General features: G+C 36.7%; 1 protein-coding gene across 1 annotated transcript in view; it reads right to left on the bottom strand.

The window, feature by feature from the left end:
• Positions 1-24,253, bottom strand: part of FAM135A (family with sequence similarity 135 member A) — a gene marked incomplete at its 3' end in the record, with an annotated part of 75,276 nt that overhangs the window by 33,402 nt on the left and 17,621 nt on the right. The window contains exons 3-11 of the mRNA XM_080342526.1: positions 16,188-16,267; positions 11,902-12,041; positions 11,715-11,785; positions 11,226-11,399; positions 8,548-8,674; positions 8,029-8,182; positions 5,484-5,561; positions 3,271-3,320; positions 1,361-1,516 (exon numbers count right to left, since the gene is read on the bottom strand). Coding sequence (XP_080198652.1) covers positions 1,361-1,516; positions 3,271-3,320; positions 5,484-5,561; positions 8,029-8,182; positions 8,548-8,674; positions 11,226-11,399; positions 11,715-11,785; positions 11,902-12,041; positions 16,188-16,267 — 1,030 coding nt within the window. The remainder of the gene's footprint in view (positions 1-1,360; positions 1,517-3,270; positions 3,321-5,483; positions 5,562-8,028; positions 8,183-8,547; positions 8,675-11,225; positions 11,400-11,714; positions 11,786-11,901; positions 12,042-16,187; positions 16,268-24,253) is intronic.

Genomic DNA, 24,253 nt, shown 5'->3' with positions numbered 1-24,253 from the left:
GCAAGTGCGGGTTAAGTGAAACAGTATTTTCATTTCATATCTTCCACTAGTTAACTTAAAGGACATGAGGGAATCCAGAATTTATATGAAACGCACAGAAAGGTAAGTAAGACTCATAGACAGCCAGTAAAGCGCTCACACTTTCCTACGGCTAGCACATCTAACAAACAAGCCTTGCGCTCTTTCTGAACTATTCCATTTATTCTCCAGAATAGGCCATTTCCACAACCATGATTTCCCTTAATAAACAATGTGATTTATCAAGTCTGTAAATAAGACCACAGTGCAGTGATCCTTCATAATCAGTTTCCCCTCCAGAACCAAAACAGCAAGGGTTTTGATGCAAGCGACAGAAATGCTGGTGAGATAAATCGAATCTCTCAGAAACAGAGCCTTAAAATAGACTTTGTTTTGGACTGTGACTATTAGAAAGCACAGAAAACATATTCATTTTAATCAGACCTTCTAACGGGCTCTCTGCAAATGATTGTAAAAGAAGCACCTCCACATAATCTCTTAAAATGAGCTATTCTGTAACATGTGCAAGACAAATGTGGTGGGTGTCATATTTAATTTGTTTTTGTTTTAATGAATCTTACTTTCTGAAAACTTCAGAATGTTAGGTTTCTTCAAATCCTCGGCCACAAAAGATGGGAGGGACAATATATTAGAAAGTGAAGGTAACGCTTGAGATCATATTTGAAAATATTTCACTATGGGAACCAGCATTGCTGTGGTTTTGCATGGAGAGAGCCCACAGGAACTGCATGATCAACTGTGTGTGTAGGCACTCACTATACAGATATTTTTATACACATACACACATACTCACTAGATCATTTCCAATACGTCTCTTCTTTTTTAAAAACCCCACTTAAGAGACACTTCTAAGCTTATGAATGTTAAAAATTCTTAATTCAGAAGGAAAGTACACTTTGTTTTATGATGTAAGGAGGCAGCTTAAAGGCAGCAGGGAAGTAAAATGTGGGGTGGGCACTAGGAATGGCTTCTGCAGAAAAATACATCATTCTGCACACATACATCCTATTCCACAGACTGCAATTTGCCTCCTGAGCTGCATTTCTTATTCAAAAGATGAATGAATTAGTTGCTTTGAAACCATAAATTTATACATATACTCATATTTTATGTATTATATTCCAAGAATAAACTCTAACAACATGATACACAAGCTAACAAATGCAATACAACAGCTCTCTTTATGACTCCAACTAATCTTCCCAAATAAAACTCAAAAAATTAGAATCTGGAGTCTCATTTTGATACACATTTCCATAAAAATGTGTCCCAGTAGGTGTATGAATGTGGCCAAGTTCCTAAAGCCAGAGACAATACTTACTCTTAACGTGTGATGCTCCTGTGCCAGTAATGCTGTGACCTCCTCTTGTAAGGTAATGGCCTCCAGAAACTGCCCCCAGAGTGCCATCAAAAGCGAGCAAAGCTGAGCAAGATTCATATTGATAAGTTCGGCCAGTTCATCAGGATTTTCCATTTTCTGAAGTTAGGAAAACACATTTCAATGATTAACAGATGATGATCAACAGATAATGTACAGACAAGAATCAAAAAAGTGTACTTTATCTTAGTGAGAATTTTAATTTAAAAAGTAACTTCCAGATGAGAACTGTTTTGTCTAAGCAACAGAATTGAATTAATCTATGTTACAACACTAACAGATTATTTTATGTTGCTTCAAACATTATCCAGTTGCCTTTTAGAATTAGGACTGCTGACTTTAAAATAAAGCAACAATTCCATTTATGGCAACCATAACTGAGCTGCAACTGTTGTATTTTCTAACATGCAAAAATACAGTGTGCCTGAAAAGAACAGGAATCAGCAGTCAGAAAACAGAAAAATCGATACTTGCTATGTTAGTCCAAATTTGATACAACTGTAAGCATTTAATAAAGACATCTCCATTTCGGAATAATGACAACTCGCAATAATATTTATATAGTGTTATATATCTACATTCACTTTTAACATGCTCAGGAACCAGTGTTGCAATATAGGCTTCCTAGAACCAGATCACATCAAGACAAATTCAGTGCAAACCAAGTTTTCTTTCTTAACAATGTACTGTAATCCTGTGATATAATACAGTTCAATGCCAGTCAATTGTAGACTATCACAAGGCTTATGCTCCCTGCCATTTAAAAAAAAAAATATCGTTTTTCAGAAACCCATTGTGGGCACACAAGGGTTTAAAAAGTAAAGACAGTAAATACCTAACTCCAGCAATATTGAAGAGCAAGTGGTAAAAAGGACTGCAAATACTGACACACCAGCTTAGTAGGTGAGAGTGGAAATAAGAGAAGGAAGAACTTTTGATGATACTGCACAAAACAACAGGAAGGAGAAAAAGGAAAAAAATATAAGCATAGCTAAGCAAGCTAAGGGAGGAACCAATGAAACAAAAAAACACAGGTACTGAAAGAATTTACAGTAGCTATGTAAATGCAGAAAACTAGTTTATAAAGTAAGATCATTAGTTGACCACAGAAAGATAACTGTGCTGGCTTTTTTTCCAGTTATACAAATGATATCCATTTAAAGCAAATATTCCATTTCCTTCCAGTTATACTACTGCAACAGTAACTAAAGGTCCTCAAGAGCTGGGCAGATGGCCCACTCAGCAGCAAAGCACGGACAATCTGTAAGAAAAGTGTTAAAACCTGTGCTTAAACCTCCCCGTGACAAGGACATCAGCTATTCAGCAGGGGCTAGTTCTGACTAAGGAGAGAGTTGGGGAGACAAATCTAAGTAATCTGAATTAGACAGTGTTTCCTTGAGAATGCAGGGAAAACAGAAGGAGGCAGCATCAGGACAAGTTCTTCCAGACAAGGGGATGACTTGAAGAATCTGCTTTTGTACAGCTTACTGTTGTACTACTGCTTGATCTTCTATGATTGTTATTTGATACCACTGAAACACAGGAATTCAAATTATAAATGGACAAAATTCACAATGTGATTTTAATAATTTTCCATAATCTTCAGTTTCATAGCATATAAAAGTTACCATGACTACTACTGACATGCCAAGCCACCACCACATTAAGAGTTTTGGAGTCAGTTGAGCAATTTTTCTTTGAATGAGGAGCACTTGAAATAGGGAGTTGACAAAGAACCATACAGGATGTCAGCACTGAAAAAAACCAGTTTCTTCCCAAATAGCACATGAAACCAGTATACTCTACTTTTATAGTTATTACACTTATTTAATAAACGAAAAAAAATAGTGTACCTTTACTACTTCACACAATTCTGTAAGACGAACTTCTACATCTATGTTTTCTGGAAAGATGAGAGAATATATTCATGAAAAATATACTTTCCAAGTTCCAGAATAAAACCAATTATGTCACAAAACAATTTTAAAATATAAAAAGAAAATAGCCATATTAAGTGTCACAATCGGCTTTAAATCAAGTAAATTATAAACTCCCATTAAAATAATTTCTTACTTAATTTCTTCTTCTTTCTGAGATTGAGAACCAAGCACAATTAATAAAAAGTTTACAACTGAGTATCATTATCACTTATTATGATACCTTGTCAGAGATACAGATTTTCCATTCAAAATTATACTTGAAAATACTGTAATTTAGATAATACCATTCACAGATTATCCAGAGAGCTGCTCAACTATTCAGCAGCAACATCATCATTTACTTCATCTCCTACCTCCATTTTCCACAGATACCTTATTTCAGGATCATTTTTCTACAGGTATATTATTTACTTAATTTTCAAGCTACCTGACTATTAATACAGATCATTAATTGCCTGGGGAATTATATTTCAGTCAAATAAAACTGTTTGTTGATAATTTTCTCAATAGATCTAATATTAAGAGTAAATTAATATTCCGTGGTATGGCAGCTTAAAATGGATCTGAAACTTGAATGACATATTTATAAAGAAAACAGATTTGTTCCTTCATGTAAGATGTTTTTCCTTGTTAATCATTCCTAACCTACTTAGGGAAATCTGATCAATTAAACAATAATTCAGTATTGTGTTTTGATTTCCTTCTACATCTGAGGTACCAGTGACAAGGGAATGATTTATAAACCCTAAAATTGTCTGTAACAATTACTTATACTTAAATTCACTTTTGAAACACAGTATAAGGAAAAAACCTGCAATGTTTCTTGAAAACATATGCCAACAAAAATGCTTTGAAACCCACAATAAAAAATTTAGGATATGGATAACAAACACAGGTTTATAGGATGGCAACAGTGTGTTTACTCAACTTGTTTTCAAATGATACTGTCTAGATTTGGCATGTACATAATGATTTTCAATTGACTGCATCCATTATACTTAGGCTTAAACTTAATGACAAAAAAAAATAAAGTTCTGAGAAAATATGCAAATTGCAGAAATGCATGAAGTTCTCAGAAACAAGTTTATAGAAGTTCTTGAAAGAAACTACATACACCTGCATTAGCTAAACAGTACTTGATGATAATTATGAAAACAGTTTAAGATGTGATACTACTTTTGGTGTGTTTGTAGCCACACAAATTTTGTCATTAGAGAAAAAATTAAATGGCTTGATTAGGAGACACAATACGATCTTGTTTGTCACATTGCAGTTGAGAATAGGCTTTGAACAACATTTAAAACTCTGAAGTCTTAAAATCATTATTGAAAATCCCAAACTACGATGTTATATTAAAAAAGGACAGAATAGAGACAATACAAGTCAAAAAGAAATTAAATATTAACATTTTACAGCAGTAACATTCACCCAGCAAAGATCTGATGAAATTTTGCTGGCCCTGCTAAAAAATAGCTTTTATTTAAAACAAAATCCAAATGCAGTTACAGATGATTAAGCTGGTGACCTACTATGAGACTGAACTGCTATTTTATTCTTTTCCCATCACAAACTTCCCTGTGCTTAAGCAGCACTGTCATCTTTTGTCCGGCATCAGACCAACACCGACAGTCTCCAGAGGGAGAACTGGCCAGCGAGATATGGAAAATGCAGCTTAAGCTCTGAGAATGTTTTGTGTAGCGTTTGGACAGATCCAGTCTTGAGATACCAAAAGCAACCTGAAAGGTTTCTCAGGAGCAAAAGATACTAGTCTTTAATTATTTAAAAGATTGAGTCTCTGCTGAATTAAATTAAACTGTATTTCTTAGCTATTTTATCTAAATGGTGACAACTGACTGAACTCTTCAATAATTTTTGTTTAGTAAAGCAGAAAAACACTAAACCAAAACCCAGCCATAATTTCTCATTTTGTTATCTATATTCAGCCAGGAAATAAGTAGCTTAATACTGCAGACCTCAGAGTTTAACATATGCTTGATATGGCTGAATAATTAAATAATGTTCCTGTTTACAAAATAATCTATTATTTTATATTATTAAGAATAATATATTATTTTATATTATTAATAAAAAGCTGAGGGGTTATATCACCTGCTTTGGAAACATACCTAGGTAGGCGTCTCTCTGGGTTCGTGGATATTTTCTTCTGAGAAGGCGTTCATAAAGGACCTGCATGCTGGCCTTGGCTAGTTATAGGGATTGCACACACATCACTAGTTACTACACTCCTTTTTTCATCTGTGATTTATTATTTGCCTTAAAGTTAGTCAAAAAGCTTATTGCTAGCCTAGCAATTAGTGCAGTTAGATCAGTACATGAAAGCATATAATTTTAGTATAGATTCTAGATTAGATATCGCTTGTGATATACATAAAGCTAGCATTTTTTATTTCCTAAACCCAATAATACTTCAATGCTCAATTACAGTTATTGAGTCCAACAGTTGCCTGCATGTGCTTCTGCAAAATCACTGTCCTGTGTTACAATTACGTGACAGAGCAATAGCAAAGCAAACAGACAAAACAAAATTAAAGAGATAAAAATTTAATTTAAAGCAAAAAAAGTGACAATTCTGGGATTTAAATGAGACTCGAGATTCTGCAAAGCCCTTTTAAACTTCCCCCCACAAAAAGCTCCACTGTAAAACAGTTCATTTACTTTAAAAATGAAAAATAAATGCAAATGACATTTGTGTACTTTGTGAAATCCAGAGAGCTTACGTTTATTTATAGACATCACAGAAACACAGCTTTTTTCAAACTTTTGATGGATTTTAGAAAAAGTAGCGTTAATGGTATGCATTAGTTATTTTTCATGAGCAAAAGGTGAGTAATAGTAGCATAATTAACATTTGCATTATTAGTTCTTTCTGTTATATCAATTGTTCCAATCAATGTATATACAAAATAACTGAAATAAATGAAAAAAAAAATATTTATAAATGAGAAAACAAAGTACTTCTGGCAGAGACTTAAAAAAATAACAAAAAAAGACCCCAAAACCCACAGGAAACAAACTAGCAGCAGAATATGTACAGTGAATGTTAAATGCAAGTAGTCATTTTATCTTCATATACTTATTTTGGGCATTTCTGTTCAAGCTTGGATTCCTAAAGGTAAGCTAAATTACCCACAGAAATGACCAAAGGTCTGACTCAAGTTCCACTGAAGCTTATGGAAATGTTACTGGAGACTACAATGAAGTTTGAAAGATACAACCCAATGATGCAACACAATGGCCGTCTTTTTTCTATTACATACATATTTTGTAGGAATGTTTAGGGGAATTGAAGGTCCTATCTGAAACACTCAAGTATCGAGATTTAGGCTAAGTCTATCCTTACCACAGCAATAGCGCCAACGGATATTATTATTTTTATTTGGAAAAAGCACATTTTGTCCTTAAAAGAAAGACCAAGAGTTGAGTCATTCCTTTAACAGGGTGTTCCCCTCCATATCAAGATTAAGATAACTGAAACAGAAATATTCTTTGCACTGTAACTGTAGCAGTATTTTTGCTTACATAAAGTCTCCGTTTCAGATATTTTTCTATGCACAGACTTGTAATGTGCTCCCTCCCTCAAAGACAAATTCAAAAAACAGCTTTGTATTTTGTAATACAGAAGCTAAAAATTCTTTGACTCACTAATTGACCACATCACATTTTAAAAATAGTTTTCATATCTCAACTTTATTGTTTCATAATGCTTAGCTTTGACATTGGTAAAACTAAACAGTATAAAACCAATAAATGCTATCTACAATCAGTGTCAAATCCAAAAGACCTATTTTTCAGATTTATATAGAACTTTACATGACTAAAATGGTATATGCTTGATGAGAGAAAAGTCTAACTCATCCTTTATAATGCCAATATATTTTCCTTTTTTACTTTCACCACTGTCCTAGTTGAGGTTGGCTCTCTAAGACACCTGCATTCTGCAGAAATGTAACATACATTTCCATGCATTAGATTTCATGTAACATTTTCACAGTTACTTTTATCAGATGCAGTTACTAGAAGTCTTCATTGTCATACAACTTCCATTTCTTTCTGTTAGACTGTCCTGTAAGAGTTTAACTTTATTAAAGAAATATCTTCTCTGAAAGCATATTTTAACTACTCAGCTTTATAGAAACAGTTCTGTCTATTAAGACCTTTTCTAAGTCTTAGGTAACTAAGTCTGTTTAAAAAGTTACAGTAGAAATGGAGTCAGCAGCAATTTCCTCTTGTAGGTCTTTTTTCAAACAAGTTTCCATTGTGATATTCTTCTCAAACCAAAGCTTACAGAGGTCCAATTTTTATGGAAATATACAATGTTTCCTTATAACAAACATCCAAGCACAGCATGCTACTTGGATTAAGAGTTTCTCTAACTTACTCACCACTAAACATGGTGATTTCAAATACCAGGGCAAATCAAGACCAACAAGAAAAAATATATTTGCATAAATTCAGGCTGTTATCTCCCCATTTTATTAGTAATGCAACAGTGCTACTTGTTTTCCTTGAGATATTAAATTCCAGCTCAGTTCGAGCAAAAAGATGTTACATATACAAGATGTGTGAAATTTATGCCAGTTTAGTCTAGAAGAGGGGTATCTTTAATAAGCATAGACAGGAAAGCGATGCAGTTTATTAAATTCAACATACCCAGTTCGATTCGGTGAGAAGAGGGGAGCTCCTTTGTTATCATAATGAAATAGCTGTGTAACCCTTTGAAAGCAAGCAGCAAACTGGCACAAAGTGTATAATGGAAATTATAGGCATGGCTGAGGAAAGACTCTGAAACAACAAAACTGCACCCCTAAAAAAAAAAAAAGAGGTATTTATTAATTTTGTACAGTAAATGGAGTGTTACAGAATAACTAAAAGGATAGCTAAATAAATTGCTTCTTTTCATGAACCTCATCCATATTTTTGCAATTCTCAATAGACTGCAATATCTTAAAAACAAGGTTAAACACTAAACATTGTAAGCTTTGCCTCTGCATGTTCCTGAAGCATGTAACATAGCCTTTTGGAATAATTTGTCTCATTTCTCATATCATGTGGCACACTGCCGTAAGTACAACAAAGTTTATTCTTTATCAAGCAATATTTCTCCAGAAAAGGTAAAATTAACACTGCCCAACAAAATAAAAATAAAATGTTACAGTGATACATTCTTACATCTGCTGATAACTGTTTTGTGTAGTTATTGCCAAAGACCACACTTTCAAGAGAAGGAACGACAGAGTCTCTGTTTTGTGCTGGTGCATTCCGGTTCAACCATGTATTCTTCGCTGGGCGTGGAAAACTGAAAAAAGCACAAATTAACTGATAATTTGAACATACTATGTGTCTCGAATCTACTGTCATTAAAACAAATCCTTGATTTGTCTTGAAAAGCAGCAGAAACAAGGATTCTAAGTAATAACCTGGAAGCTCCTGGCATGGTGGGCTGCCCTTTTAAAGCCCTTTGGGGTGGCTCAAATACCTCAGCCAGTCTCTGGCACTGCGCTAGGGAAACAGTGTTCTCCGGCAGTTCTCTTCAATGCGCATCTCCAGCCAGCCGCAGAAATTTAACAAATTATTACCCTCAGTGGTTCTGTTGCTATCTCTCACCATGAAGGTCAGCAGACTGTGCCAGACTGTGGAAGCTCTTCCTCATTATTTCCAATGCAAGCCTCAACTAATTTAAAGAAAACTCCTGAAAGTTTAAGCTATATGGATGAATTTTGAACTGTAACAGGTATGAGGCAATCACTTTCAGCCAACTTTACTATAGCAAGCAGCTGCAAAGCTGTCACGCAAACTGCCGTCGCTGTGTTATTAAGAGACGCCTGACCTCTGCCTAGGGAAGAGGAAAGCCCGCCCTGAATGCCTGGGAGAACAGAGCATCCTACAACAATGCCTTGTGAGGACACAGAGCTAGGAAAAATCAATTAAAGATCACTGAATACGGAAAGTGGGGCCTTTTAGATAATGGGCAGAAATAAGCAATGACAGGTTAATAAAACAAGTAGATTGTACAGGACTCCAGGGCTGTAACCAAGCAGAATTATCTCCTCTCGTTGAAGGAAAGTGTTAACACTGGTTGTTCCCAAGAAGAGAACCTGGGTGCTGCTCTGAAAATGACAACACTCAAAAAACAACCTCCTAGGAGTGGATGGGGTGCCAATAATGTGAGCGTGACCCAAACAGAGGAGCAAACTGTCACCCAGGAAAGCCTAAAGGAGGAAGGGGAGTGAAGCCTGAAGTGTACAGGTTTTTCAGAAAGAGATGTTCCCGAAAAGCAAGCGGGCTATGTTGGCTATAAAGTATTTCCTAAGTATGACAATATGGGATAGCGCAACAGAAATAAAACACTGTAAATTCAAAAGTTTCTGCCTCTCCCCACCCTAAACTCATTTAAAGGACAACTTGGATCCTTAAGTTTATGGACACCAGTAACATTCTATTCTGAAGATAACCAAAGCAGCATGGAAGTTGCTGTTTTGTTTCAATATCTCCTTACACAAGCTATATCAAGTTAAGTTTAAAATACAGCATTATAGTATCATCACCTGAAAAAGCCAGAAACAAATGATAAATTGTATGAAAAACCTCCGATTTTCTCCAACCTTCTAAAAGTCAGCAGGGACAAATACATTTTCGGTTGAAAACTAGTAACAAAACCTGTTTTTCATGTTCTCACAATGAAGTTCGAACTATCTATGGGATGAATACAGGAGAAACACTTGAATTTCACTTGTGGTACAGTGTGACAGCTTACACTTTACATACATGCTGCTACTTTAAGGGCATTATTTTATCAAATGAAGTCTACAACACTACTAGCTTAAGGTAATTTTCACCTCCTCACTACTTGCTCTTCTCCCCATCCCTTCAGATGAGCCAGTTCAGTTACTACATAACCACACCTAAAACACATCACCAGAACAATCCAACTCGGAGGGGCAAAAAAAGAAAGAAGTCATTAGAAGCCGCCAAACCAGCACAGTCCTACAGTGCACCGAACAGCTGCCTCACATACATAGAAACATTGCTTTCCATGACGTGAAGACAGGGACGAGCAGCGGGAATACCTTAAGCTAAAGGTTTGGACATTTATGGCACAGCCTAAATTAGAATACAAAGAAACTTGAAGGAAGTAGCACGGAGTATGTGAAGGCCATGGAAGAAGGCAAATATAGATAAGCTAAAGAAAAAGCTGTGGAAAGAACACTTCATATGTGTGACTGACTGTATGGCCCTTTTTCACACTTACTTTCAAGATAGAGAAGTGAGGTAAACAGAGATTGCAAAGGGTGATACAAGTCAATGAAATAAAAAAGCTTCAGTAAAAATTAGGCAACAGTTTTTTCAAAGAGAAAAATGAAATTCTTCATTTCCACTTACTTTAGAAAATGTTAAAAGCATTTGCAGACATCATTGCCATTACAGCAGTAACAGAAAACTGTGAAGTTATCTAAGAGAAGATGCCCTGTTTGTACTAATGGCAACTATTTCTGTCACTAATGAGAGTGAGCAGCAGATCTTCCCGATTAAGAAAATATATAAATATTTAAACATATAAATATACATGTATAAATACAGATATTTATGCATTCCTCCCCTTCTCTGGTCTTGGGTGTATCTCTCTTCTACACTACATGCTCTCATTTCTAACAAAAACAAACTCAAAATTTTTTTCAGGTAACTTTGAAAACAAGAAGTTTCTCATCCCTCTGGGCCTTGAATTCCAAAATCATCATGAAGAAAACTACACTGGCCATAGATTTAGCTCTTTCATGAGTATCCTATTTTTATAACATTTCCATTTGGACACTCAATAATTTATTTGCATTTTAATAACAAGGGATTACCTTATCAATGGCTGATGTAGAGCAACCAAAGAAGCATGGACTATAACCGATATGACAGAAAGGTGGAAGTAATCAAACATAACATTAACATAATGATGAAGGCCCCGGTGTAAGTTAAAGTGCAACTTCAAAGTTCGGCTACTAATTGGCTGTAGTGTGCTCAGGTCATCTGGTCTAAAAAGAAATTAAAACAAAACAACATACAATTAAAACAATCATATTTAAAGTGCAAGTTATTAATAACTAAAATAGATAGCAATTTAGCATAGGTCTTAACTTTGGAATACAATGACATCTCTCCCAGGAAAAAAAAAATCAGAATGAGACAAGCCAGTTATGAAATCTTAATGGACTTCAGTTGGATTTCTTTTTTTACCCTCATATATGTCTAATACAAACACACTATGTCCACATATAGTAAAGATTTAATCAGTTTAAAAAGATAAAATATCTTGTTGCTTTAATAAAATCTTCTATATTTAAACTTACGAATAGTCTGTATCCGTGAAGTGTAGATCCAACGTCAGCAGAAAATTCATTTCATTAAGAGACTCCTCAATCTAAGAAGAAATCGTAGAAGCATGAAAACCTTTTAGGTCCCTTATTTATACTAATCCAAACAGTACTTAATGAAGACTTAGTTATCTGTATATAGTAAGGTTGAACGGCAGATTACCTTCCTTTCATCTAACAGCATTTTTATTTTGAAAATCATCACATCGTTCACAGAAACTTCCTCGTTTTTGTAAAGAATCTGAAATGTTTTACTGCAAACTATATTATCATGGACTGAAGCAGGAAAGGCAAGATCTGCACCTGAAAAGAGAAACCAGCATTAATGTAATCACTCTAGAATCTGGAAACCTCAGAGCAGCTAATAAGTGAAACTATCATTCCTACCAGTTTCATGACCACTATTAAAACTGTAACACCAACAAAATCAGCACTTTCCATTCCAGTCAGCAACTGCTGGAGTTTGAAGGAGCATTTTGTTTCAAATAAATACTGTACCAATATTTTTAATGTAATTTGTTTTTGGTATGAGTTCTAGACTGAAGAATTTTTGCTTTGTTCGAAACTGGAACAAGACATTCTAGCCATCAAAAATTCTAATAGAAATCCTGAAATCTGTCTGTGTTTCATCCAGCATTCATGTTGATTTGCAAGGTTTAACCACACTGGGAACTGTTAACTACCTACAGATGAGGAAAAGAGGTTAAAGTGACATGCATCACTCCACTGACTTAATCAAGAACATGGGTGGTTTGTTCTTTCCTTCCAGATAGTGCATACTACTCTGGTCAGACCAGTGCCAAGTGTATCACCTGAACCTTAGACTTCTCATTCAATATGACACTTCTGCATTCAGTCTAGAGGCTGCTCATCAGAAAGAGTTCAGAAAAGTGTGATAAATGGTCAGGGAATCCTTTAAAAAACAAAACAAAACAAAACAAAAAACAAACAAGAAAAAGTTGAAAGACTTGAAGAAATGAGAAAGGGAATGGCTTAAAACAGTTTTTGAGGAAGTACTTAGCATAATAGCAAGAGATTATCACACAGGAAATATTATGATAGGCAGTATCCTATGAAACAACACGTAACAGAAGATGGAACTTGGAAGAACAAAAGTAACAGAAAAACAGACACACTCATATTCCTCCTCTACAAACAGCCCCAGTAACATTAACCTCTTCCAGAACACCAAGTCATAGAAATTGTGTAAATGAGGGTACAAAACATTTTAAAAAATTCTTTTGATTCTTCTTAACATATTACCTCAAAGGAATCCACAAATGAAAAAAGAATCTGCAAAGTTTTTACTTTATATTTGGGGTCTACAGACCTCTCAGAAAAATCACTGCACCTGGCAAATATTCCCACTCTATAATCTTCATAACATCTTAGTTCAACTTCCCTTCAGAAACTAGAAACAAGTCAAAATACTGGGTTTGCTGAAAAGCTTTCCATATGTGTCATCGATCTAGGTGCCCTGGAAAAAATATGCCTCCAAAGGTTGAATCATTAAAGACTAATTCCCCTATATATAATGCCACTTTCAGCTTATATCCGTCATCAGTTCCAGGTAAAGGGCAGAGCAGGTATGGTTTCACATGACATGTAATCTGATATAACCGCACAGCATCAGCAGAAGGGATCTCCCACTCCAGCTGATACAAAAGAAGAGACGTGGCTGAGGTCCCACTTCCTACGCAGCGTCCAACTCCACGTTGCAGCCCTCAGTTCTGCTGACTCCAGTGTAAGATGAAACTGCCCCTTAGAAGTGAGAGAGAAGAGTCCAAGAGGAAAACCTGACACCAGAAAAAGGCTGAGCCACGTCTACAGGGGGAGAAAGATCTCACAAACCTGAAGTGAACAAGGCAAAACTACTGTTTGTTAAGCCAACTATTCACTGACTGGCCAAGACTATTTCTAGGCTTCTATACACATGAAAAGCCATCTCAGTGACAAAGAGGAAAAAGAGTGGAAAATTAATTTATTCCTGCATTGTAAAAATGTACATCTCATTTCTAACCTGCCTTTTTGCCCCTCCTTTTTTTTTCCCCCGAAAACCAGCCACAAGTTTCTAACAAAAGTAGGAATTCAGAACATACTCAAATCTGAAACGACCTCATACAGGCTAGAATTACATATGTTTTTCTTTTAACTTTCTAGAGCATGACTACATCTCTCTTCAAATTACAGGAACGCCACAAGACCTTCACAAGGCTGGAGCTAAAGCAAGTGGCTTATCCCACCACATCTGTAATGACACTTGTTCTGGGTCCTGAACAATTCTACTGAACTACTAAAAGACATGGGAAATACAAATAGCAGAAAACAGAATTTAAATAATCACAGGACCTCATGAAGAGCTAGGAAAGGCTGGGCAAGGTGTGGAAGGAGATGCAAAGGAACAGGAAGAAGGGAAAAACTGAGCCTATATGTTTGACTCAAGGAAACCAAAGGAAGAGACAGATCAAACAAACAGTCTGTGGGAGAAGGGTAAACACACAGCTCAGGTAAGGAACCCGCAGGTGACTTCTGCAGAGGCCAGGGAGAGCTACAAGTAGGCAAAATCACTTGGACTGGAGTGAGAAAATCATGACACTGTCAAAAGGAATAGTATTTAGAACAGGTAGGTATGAGAAAGACAGGATAAGAGATGAAGAAGTATAGGGAGAAGTACCTGACCAATACAGGATGTCATACTCAAGAGTGAGCATTGAGGGCCCCTGTACAGCCTCCTCTATGGTCAACAAGCAACAGAAACTTTCAGATGGCTGGGTCAACCCTCTTAGCGCTAGTGCACACGTAGCCTAACAGCAGCTGTTTTCTACAAATAACATTGGTCTCAGTAACTGGCATCAGCTATTCCACCACCTTGAGCAGGAGAGCTGAGAGTTACAGCTACAGCATCCAGCTCTGCTAATTCAGAAGCAGCTGAAAGGAATGGAAGGCAGAGGTCCTCAGCCAGACCAAGCACTATCACACCCACAAAAAGGACAAATTAATACCCTTTCATTGATCAGCTCGTACCCTTCTCTCCACTCTGTTGTGGCGCAAACATTATCAGCAACTACCTGACAAACCAAACTGAGAGTCTGATCTGAAAAGGACCCCACTTTTTGAGCTTGGAGGGGTTTGGGCTTTCGTAAAACAGTTGCTTGTTAGCTGAATGAGTTCCCCAGTCACATTCCCAGGCCCAATCAGACACGTCAACAGAGCAACATGAAGGGAAGGAGTGGCCAGGGGCAATCACAGGCTGATTTCTCTTTTTTTAATAGCACTGCTGATCTAAACTCACAACAAATTGCAGTCCTAATGTTTACATGCTCTGTGTCTGATAATGAGAGACAAAGGAGCTAACACACATCACAGCTTATAAACAAGATCGCAGCTTTCTGGAAAAAACAACTGAAGACCATTCTAAAATATACCATGAAATGGAAAAACTTCTTTTTCAGTGATATTAAACATAGCATTAAGTGACACTACTTAAAAAGTTATTGGTTACTAAAGGATCACTTTAGCTGAGCTAAATTCCATAACCCATACTAAACTTTGCCTTTGAAGTGGAATAATCTTGGTTCCTAAGAATTATTTATTTCACACAAATCCAAGAAATATTCAGGAAGCATGACTAAAATTCAGTATCTACATTGTTGCTCTATCCAGAGTTACTTTTAAAACTGCCTCAAAAATTCAGGTTTCCGTAATCTCATATCACATTTTCGCAGACTGCAGTAGGTTTTTCTTCCTTGCAATTCCTAGAATTCCACCTGACATTTGAAAACTTAATTCATTTTTTGCTTTTCACATTTTTACAGAATGCTGAGGTGTGGGCTTCACCAAATTAGGAGTACACAACAGGTGTCTCCAGGTTCAGTTTGCCTGGACAAAGTAACCAAAGAAAGAAAAAAAAATATGATGGAGTGGGTAATTCTGTTCAGGAGGTTAAATCAATTTTCAGTGTTGCCACAAGACAGTAAGAGAACAAGTTTGAAATCAGCAAGACTAGATCTTTTCAGAGTCTTCTTTTTGGAAACAAAACCACAACAATCTGTATAGAAGTCTGTATCTGAAGTTCTCCATTACTCTGAGGATATCAACTTAAATAAGATCTGCCCTTTGTCATCTTAGCCTGAAACATGGAGAAAACTGAACAAGTCAGGGGAAAAAACAGAAGACACTAATATAAAGGAATCAACATGTTCTGCTAACAACAAATGGAACTAACAGAGGAAAAACAGTAACACAAATTCTGTAATCAATTTTTAAGTCTCACTGCTAAGAACAAACTAGTTTTTCAGCAGGTCATCATGAAACAACTTAGGTTTTTAAATTTTGTTATTAACACAATAAAAACATTTAATATTAGTTGTAACAATACAATACAAAAAGCATGCTCCCTTAATTAGCAGCAAGATAATGACCTCATTTACTAAAAGTTTTTGCACTTACCAGTTGCATGTAACAAGCTAGCTTCCAATTTGTGTGGAATTCTTGGAGGAATTTTCATAGATACACGAATCTGGTAAAAGCTAAAGCAAAAGACATGGATTTGCAACATGTGAAGTACCATACATCTCATTTACCATATACAAACAATCATAAAGGCAGGAACAGAGAGTGGGAAGAAGGAACAGGGCACAGAGGCCTAGGAAGCTGGTAAGTGTCTTATTTTGGCTTTTCATCTTGTTGGGTTTTTTTCTTGATCATTAACCAGAGCAGCAGCCAAACACAAGAATACAAGAAGGAAGCCTCAACACAGAGCTATTCTTTCCATGTCCCACAGTGTTGGGGCAAACATATGTGGAGATACATGGTAAACTATGCTGGAGAACGGAACAGGAATGAAAAATCAGGATTGTCAGCTACACTACAACCATCTCATAAAGACCTACCATGTAGCACATCTACAAGACTGCTAGAGCCAGTTCTGCAGCTGAAGGAGCTATTAGTGAAACTGCAGCACAATCCCCACCAGGGCCCCAGAAAACACACTACTTACCAGACACTCTCTACATTGCTTCTGGCCACCAGAGATTCAAAAATGCAAATAAAGGGTCACACTAAGCAGAATATGACAGTACTTATATAGTGATAGCACATAGTACCATTGCCTTTATGCTGTCAAAGGCAGGAACTACAGGTTTAAAGCCTAAAATTAAAATAATGATAACAACAACAAAAATAAAACCCACTAAACCAGAGTCTTTGTTTTCTGCATCTCTGCCCTCATCTTTAAACAGCTTGTAACCCTATTCTGCTCCATACTCTTTCCAACTTTGATTGTTATCTATGAAATCCCTGTCACCTATACTGATTTTATGGAACTCTTTACATGACACAAGCACCCATAAGTCCACTTAGATGACACATTCTCTCCATCTCATCCCATTTCAGTTTATTTATTGTTGTTTGAAGGGGTTAGCTTCAGTTCCTCAGTGTGTTGATGTGACCGACCAAACAGCTCCACAAACACACCAACAAAAGGGAGAGAGCAAGAACATTCATTCTCAAGCAGAGAGCAGGAAGATGAAAATGCCATTTTAGGCGGCAGCATGTTCTTAAATGCCCTTACAAGTATGCAATTTACCCTTTGTATTCCAACTATGGTGTACACTCACTCACAGTTTTTTGGCTCATCTTCATCATCCCCATCATCCAAATCTGAACTACTCTAATCTGTCGTGGTGTTCTGATTTTGGCTTCTAACACTTCAACTAAAACTGACCATCCAGGACTTTGCTGGCAACTGATGCAACTGTATATTAGCCTAACAATCAACAAAAATTTCTTAATTTAATACTTCCACAAAATTAAAAAGTCAGTTTTCGTCTGATCTAAACCATGTGTCAAAGAATGCTTTATAACAGAAGATACCTAATGAATGAATGATATTGCTAGAGATAAGAGATGGCAGCAAAATTATTCCTACCTTTCAAAAAATCTAATAAAACTTAGCTTATTGCAAACCAATAATTATGTATTTTGTTTATAGAAACTCACAGGTCAAACATGATTCCATGTACATTTTTTTACTGATTCATAAACAGTAAATGAATTCGATATTGGACTAAAAAAAAAAAGAAGTAACATTAAGCTTTCCCTGACATCGTCTCCAAGAGTGCAAGGAATTGAGAAGATTAAGAGAGATCTCTCGACATTAATCCAGGAGAATGCAATCTAGTACACTACTGTACTTCATTTCTCTGGGTCAAATGCAACTTCCATCATTCAGTTACACTTTTCATCTCTATTGAGGACACAAGATAGATTATAACATATAACAGCCACAGTAAGGAGATACTTCCCACCAAACTGTCATTTTATGGGTCCACAGTAAACATTTCTCAAGAGCCTGACTCCCTACCACTACAAGTGGCATCTTCCCATGATCCAAATGACTACCTGTGATTGTAGAGCTTAGTGCTTGTTAATTCAGGAATTAAGAACAAAAATCGTTGGTATGGTTTAGATTAAGTATTATGTCTCAGTAGTTCAGAGACATGCCAGATATTTTACTTCATCTCACTCTAACCTTCTACTAAATTTGGTCTCTTTTTTAGAATTTAAAATGTCAAAATCTGCATCATCCTCAGTGCATGTTTAGAACCATGTGGCAGCTCTACAGAGCATAAATTTAACTAAGGCTTAACAACTTTATTGAATGTGCATAGATTAATGAATTAGGACCATAACAAGTTAAAATGAAAGACAAAATAAAAACTGAGCACTGAACAGAAAAAAGGTGCAATTCCTATTGCTTAATGCAATAAGACTCATTTGCCTTAAAGATGCTATTAAACAGCTGTTTACAATCTGGGCCTCAAAGAAAGCCATCAATAGAACTGCTTGTGCTTAGAATGCAATTTGTGAAGCAAAAAGGCTTTTAGGACATCCTTCCTTTTTCTAGTATTACTTCCTAGCAATTAATCAAAAGCAGAATATTCTACTATTTATCCCATAAACCCTTTACCTGTCTGATACATTTTAATTGGGGCTAACGAGAAGATGAAGGTGTAATGTTTGAGACAGGTGGCTTTAATTTTCAGCAGATTTATACTTTAAACAGTTTATAACATAAAACATTTACCTGTTAATCTAAATAATAAAACCCCGTAGGAGTTCAGCTCAGGGCAAATATGTAAACACTAACTCAAAAGCTTGTGCCTAGATCTTCAAAACAATTATTTAACTGCATCAAGATATTTAAATAAAAACCCCCAACCTCCTACACAGTATTTACCCAAGTTATTCACTGCCACTCAGCTTTAAATGTTGTATATATTAAGGATCTAACTGAAAATGAAGAGCTACAATACTGAAACAGGGTACTCTATTCACAAAGGAATTACATTTGTAATACATCAAGTAAGGAAATGCTTTCTGAAGTTAAGATCTACATTCCTCATTTGGCAGCAAATTTTAACAGAAATTTCAAGAAAATGCATCAAGCCTTGTCACTCTCTTCCCCTCAGGCCCTGCCTTCTTCATCTTCCTTCCATCTCTGGTTCAACTCATTAATCAATTTGTGTTGCAATGCTTCTTTTTATATACATATTAAAAAAAAAAAAAAAGGAAACCAAAAGCCACCAAACCAAGTCACTTTCAATTATTTCCCAGCTGCACCATAAACACTGTTTAGTTCTCATACATATAACAACTGACCTATAAACCTGATCTGTTCTACTGTATCTGCATGGAGCTCCACATAACAGTTCAGTATCAAGGACATGTTCCTCACTGATCACATTCAATTATCCCAAATATCCTTAAAATACTCTGTAAATAAGATCTGAATACAATCAACTCACCATCACCTTACGTAACAGGAGAATGAAGGTATCCTGGGAAGTGGAAAATCCCAGACAATAAATAACAATGCTACAGAGCATGCCACCGACAGTATGGCAAATGTGCCCAAACAGACAACGTAGCCCAGGTCTACCAAAGCTTCAAAATCCCAGTCCAGCATCTTCAAAAAGGTGGCACGTGCAGATCCAACCAGGCAGTTGCAGGCTTAGTACCATGACTGGTCAGAGGGTGTAACAGTTTGGGTCCATCAGTAGGTCTGTGCTGAAATGTCATCACGAAGCCCAGACGAATGGAGAACATGGTACAAACATTTCAGTGGCACGGCCTGTGCTCAAGCAAAGCCAGTGAGATCCACAGGCACAACCTCGTTTCCCCTGACACACACCCACAGTCCCAGAAACCTGACAGGGGAACACTCGGACCGGCCCTGCACTGGCCTGGCTCCTGCTCAGCTCCCGACTCCAACAACAACCTGGAAAATGCTTTGCTGATAACAGAGACAAGGCCTCTACATCCATTTCAAGATTTATGTAAAACTGTTTTCTAGAGCAGAAATATAGAAAAAAAAAAATAGATCATGCTTTGCAATTAGCATGAAGAATCTAGAAAAGTGCTGGGGTCCTTAAAGCTTAGACTAGTAATGATTTTTGTGAAGATTTTTGAGGAATAATTTGAAAAAATTCTGTCCTTTAATCTCTCTTTTGACTGCATTTAATGAGGAAAACACCATTCTCAGATTATTAAGGGTTTCAATTTTCAGTTAAAAAAGAATTCAAATATATTTGACAAAAATGCTTTAAAGCTATTCTCCCTGTTTTTAAAGAATCAAGGGTATTCAGAATGGTGGTATACTGTGAGATCACACATTAGTCACCCATGAAAACAGCAGCATTCTCCAGTTTAAATACCTTTCTTTTGCTCCATTAGCTGAAGCAGGATAGCTCAGTATTTCACTAAACAGAATAAAATAAAAATATCACCAAGAACTATAATTTACAATATGATGAAAAAAATGCATTAAAAAAATGGATCATAAGCAAGAACCTGATATGTCGTAGTTGCTAAATTGCTCTGACAGATTATGCGGTGATGTTCAGAACCACCACCTGATAATTCAGCAAGATGCATTTGGATCACATTTGATGACACAACTACAGTTTAGCATTTTAAAAGCCTCGGCTACAACAGCAGCTAACGAAGCAGAGTAGTAATGTGAGTCACTGCAGTCCAGGCAGTGCAGGGAACACGTGGGATGAACAGCAGACTGACCAGTGGATGAAGGTCTGACACCACACAAAGATTTTGTGTGAGTCTTTAGCACCATTTTGTCAAGACAATGAGCAGGTTACAACCGACTGACATTGTGGAATCTCCACTCACAGAGGCTTTCAAGACCAGAGCTCCAAGCAGCATGGTTTGGATCGAGTGCTGACCATGCTTCCAGCATGAGAGTATCCTGTATGACATACTGCTATGCCGTCTATCCTGAACCAGTCTATGACCCCAGAGGTTGAAAGAAACCTATAAAACAGGGTCAGCAATCTGCAACATAGTGACTGAAAAGGAAAACAGAACAAAGTGCATATGGTTGGGAGTTAGTACACAAAACAAGCTGGAGAGACATCTGTGAATAGAGCCTATTCCAGCTCCTGGCTACCCTGAGTCTGAACTCAGGAACACATTCCTGCATATACACAGGCAAGATACTTCTCAACAGCTGATTTTCTCACTTCTCAGAAAGGCAGCATCTTCCAGTTCCTATTAAATTCCTAATGTCATAGACTTGAATAAAAAAAAAAAAAAGACAGTCTACAACACTACCTCTGAAAATTTGCCATCCTCTCTTTCCTTAAATGTTTCCAGCTTTTACTTTTAATTATCTTGGCCACAGAAATGAGGATGAACACCAGCTCTCCCGCTCCAGTTGCACTGCTTAAAAGTCTTGTCCTGAAACATTCCACATCCATCCCCAAGAGGTACCTTCGCATTTGCTTCACAACGTGCGAGTTAGCCTAAATATTTGAGATGCTTACTGAGACAGCATCCACAAGAAAAGTCAAAGTAACCAATGGAATGTCTGTGCAGTCCTTCTTCAGTAAATAAATGTGTGTACTTGCTGATGTCCATTTATCTCATTTGATCCTCAATATCATTACATATGCAAATCCATAACCACGCTATTAGAAGATTCAAGGATATCTGGAGCTTAGCGTCCTTACTACCGACCTCGTAGGAAGAGGTCTTCTGAAAAAGGTTGTTAGAATTACTGCTATCCTGTTGGCAGAGGAGACCCCTATTGTCCATCCTGTAAGAACAATTAAATCTTGCCGTCTGGTTGCATTAAAATCTTGAAGATTGAAAACCTAACATGTGCCAAAACATTCTCTCCCACACAGGAAAACTGACAGGTTTCTTTTCTCACTGGGATCAATATTTAGATGGTCATTAGTAAGTTTTTTCCTCACATTTGTTGAAAAACAATATTTATAATCTGAGCAGGAAGTAGATTTAGCAATAACTGGAACATCTCTTCCTAACAACAGAAAAAGTAAATGCAGGAAGTAAAAGTTATTTGACTTCTTAATGCTCTCATATGGAACCACAGGCAGTAATGTGTGCAGATGTAGTCACAAAGGGCAACTATTATTGAAAAAAAATAAAAATCTCATGCATAAAAAAGCATATATGCTTTTACAGAGATAGCTGCATGAGCATTTACTTGAAAAACTACTTACTTTGCCAGCTAAAGTACATTCCAAGGGAAATATATGTCCTGAAAAAGCTTCATAATACAATTCATGATTGAGGTGAAACTTTTTTGTGGTGCCTCTCGCCAGGCAGAGGAGGGGCAGAAGCAGCTCGGCAGAGTCCGACCTCTCCTCTCCCACGAATCCCAGCGCACTCCCTGCACGCTCCAGCGCGCTGGGCCACACTGACATGAGCAAACACTGAACATGGTGGATTGCAAAATTCACATGCACATGGGTCACCTGCAGGGCAGCTTCCAAATTTGTCAGTTCACCAAAGGAAAGAACAGCTGTGACCCTGTTTATTTATGAAAACCTGAGAAGAGCTCTTGGGATCTACTCAATGCAAGAGCCTGTTGAAAACACACAGCCCACTGTAGACCACCACTAAGACTTCTCTCCTTTTCCTTTTTCCAAGGCGATAGATCAGTGGCTCAGGCAAGTACACTTCATTTCACACACAGGTAAACAGAGCTGGGGATGCAGCACTGCTCTGTAAATACAGAATGTGGCACTGAAATGAAGAACTGTGACAAAAACGGACAGAAGAGCGATTCTCCTGAGGAACAGGCAGCTCTGGAGGCAGCGATGTTGTTGTAATGGCTTTGTCAGGCTGACCCTGGCAAAGCTGTGTCTTCTACAGACCACAGAGCTCTTCCCTCAGCAGCAAACCTGCACCAGCAGAAACTCCAACTGTGATGAGTGGCTGAATCAGCAAAATATTGAAAGAATTCAACAACGAGAGACAATGTCCTTCTATTTCTGTTCAACACCCCTCTGTCCTACAAGCAAAGCCCCTTGCTACTGCAGAGACCCTACATTATGAATTCTTCAGTGGATTTATAAAATATTATCTTGAAACAAGTAAAGATATTTAGCATTTCACATTGTACTGACAAAAGCCAGCACACATACACTTTTCAAGGCAATATGAGTGTGCTTCTGATGTTTAAAGTATTTCAAATGATCTTGGAACACAAATTCTCTATTTTAAATATTACCACAAATTAGTCAGAATTGTTTGGTAACCTCACGGGTATTCCGTAAAAAGGCAATCAAGGCAAAGGCACACAAACAAGCAACAAGGAGGAAAATCAGAAAGGGAGTAAAATAAGCTGTAAGGGAACAGAAACCAGAGAATCTAAAAAAACCCCACAGAATATAGCACAGGCAATGAAATGCTGATTCTTGAAGTGACAGATGTAAAAAGAGAAGAGAATTGGTTAGACTTGTTCCATAATTTTCCCCACCAGGAGAAGTGCACAGTCATTTAAAAATATTTAATCCTATCAAACCTAGCTGGGGCAAACAGACTACCAAATGGCTTTTCTAGACAAGGTATTATTTAATAAAGGTGTAGAATACACAAAACGTTTCTTATCTTGCAATCACTTTGGAATACGTACTTCTAATATGGACCAATACAAGATTACACTCTGCTACAATTGTGGGGTTTAACTCATTTAACAAATTCTAATTCAGATACTTGAGCAGCATGAAAATTATCATGCCCAAAGGACTGTTTCAAGAAATCTTTTATCAATCCCTTCAATGAAAAATCCAGGTATTTCCCAGTAGGCTAATGTTTTTATTAAGATAAATAAAATGAAGAGCAAACCTACAGGAAATAGAAAAAAGTTTTATTTATTTGAAAGCAAGTGTCTTTGAAAGTGAATTATTTTTCAAAAGTATCTCACATGTCTATTGCACACATCATTTCTGACAATTAAAGATACATATAAACAAAACAGTTATTAGACCAAATGTATGGTGAGAATTATTTGGGAGACTAATACCTCAAATAAGTCACAGCAGCTTGTTATGAAACAGGATTAAGTACATAAAACAGGAGAGAGGGGAAAGTAAATGCAGCTGGGGATTTTGCCTTATTATTACAAAAGCCTTTTCTCCATGTTCTTACCACAGGCACACTCAGGCAGAATTCCTGCAGTGGTTATA

The sequence above is a fragment of the Nesoenas mayeri genome (assembly GCF_963082525.1).
Source record: "Nesoenas mayeri genome assembly, chromosome: 3".
NCBI lineage: Eukaryota > Metazoa > Chordata > Aves > Columbiformes > Columbidae > Nesoenas > Nesoenas mayeri.
The sequence above is the reverse complement of the archived record's forward strand: the minus strand, read 5'-3'. Positions and strand labels throughout refer to the sequence as shown.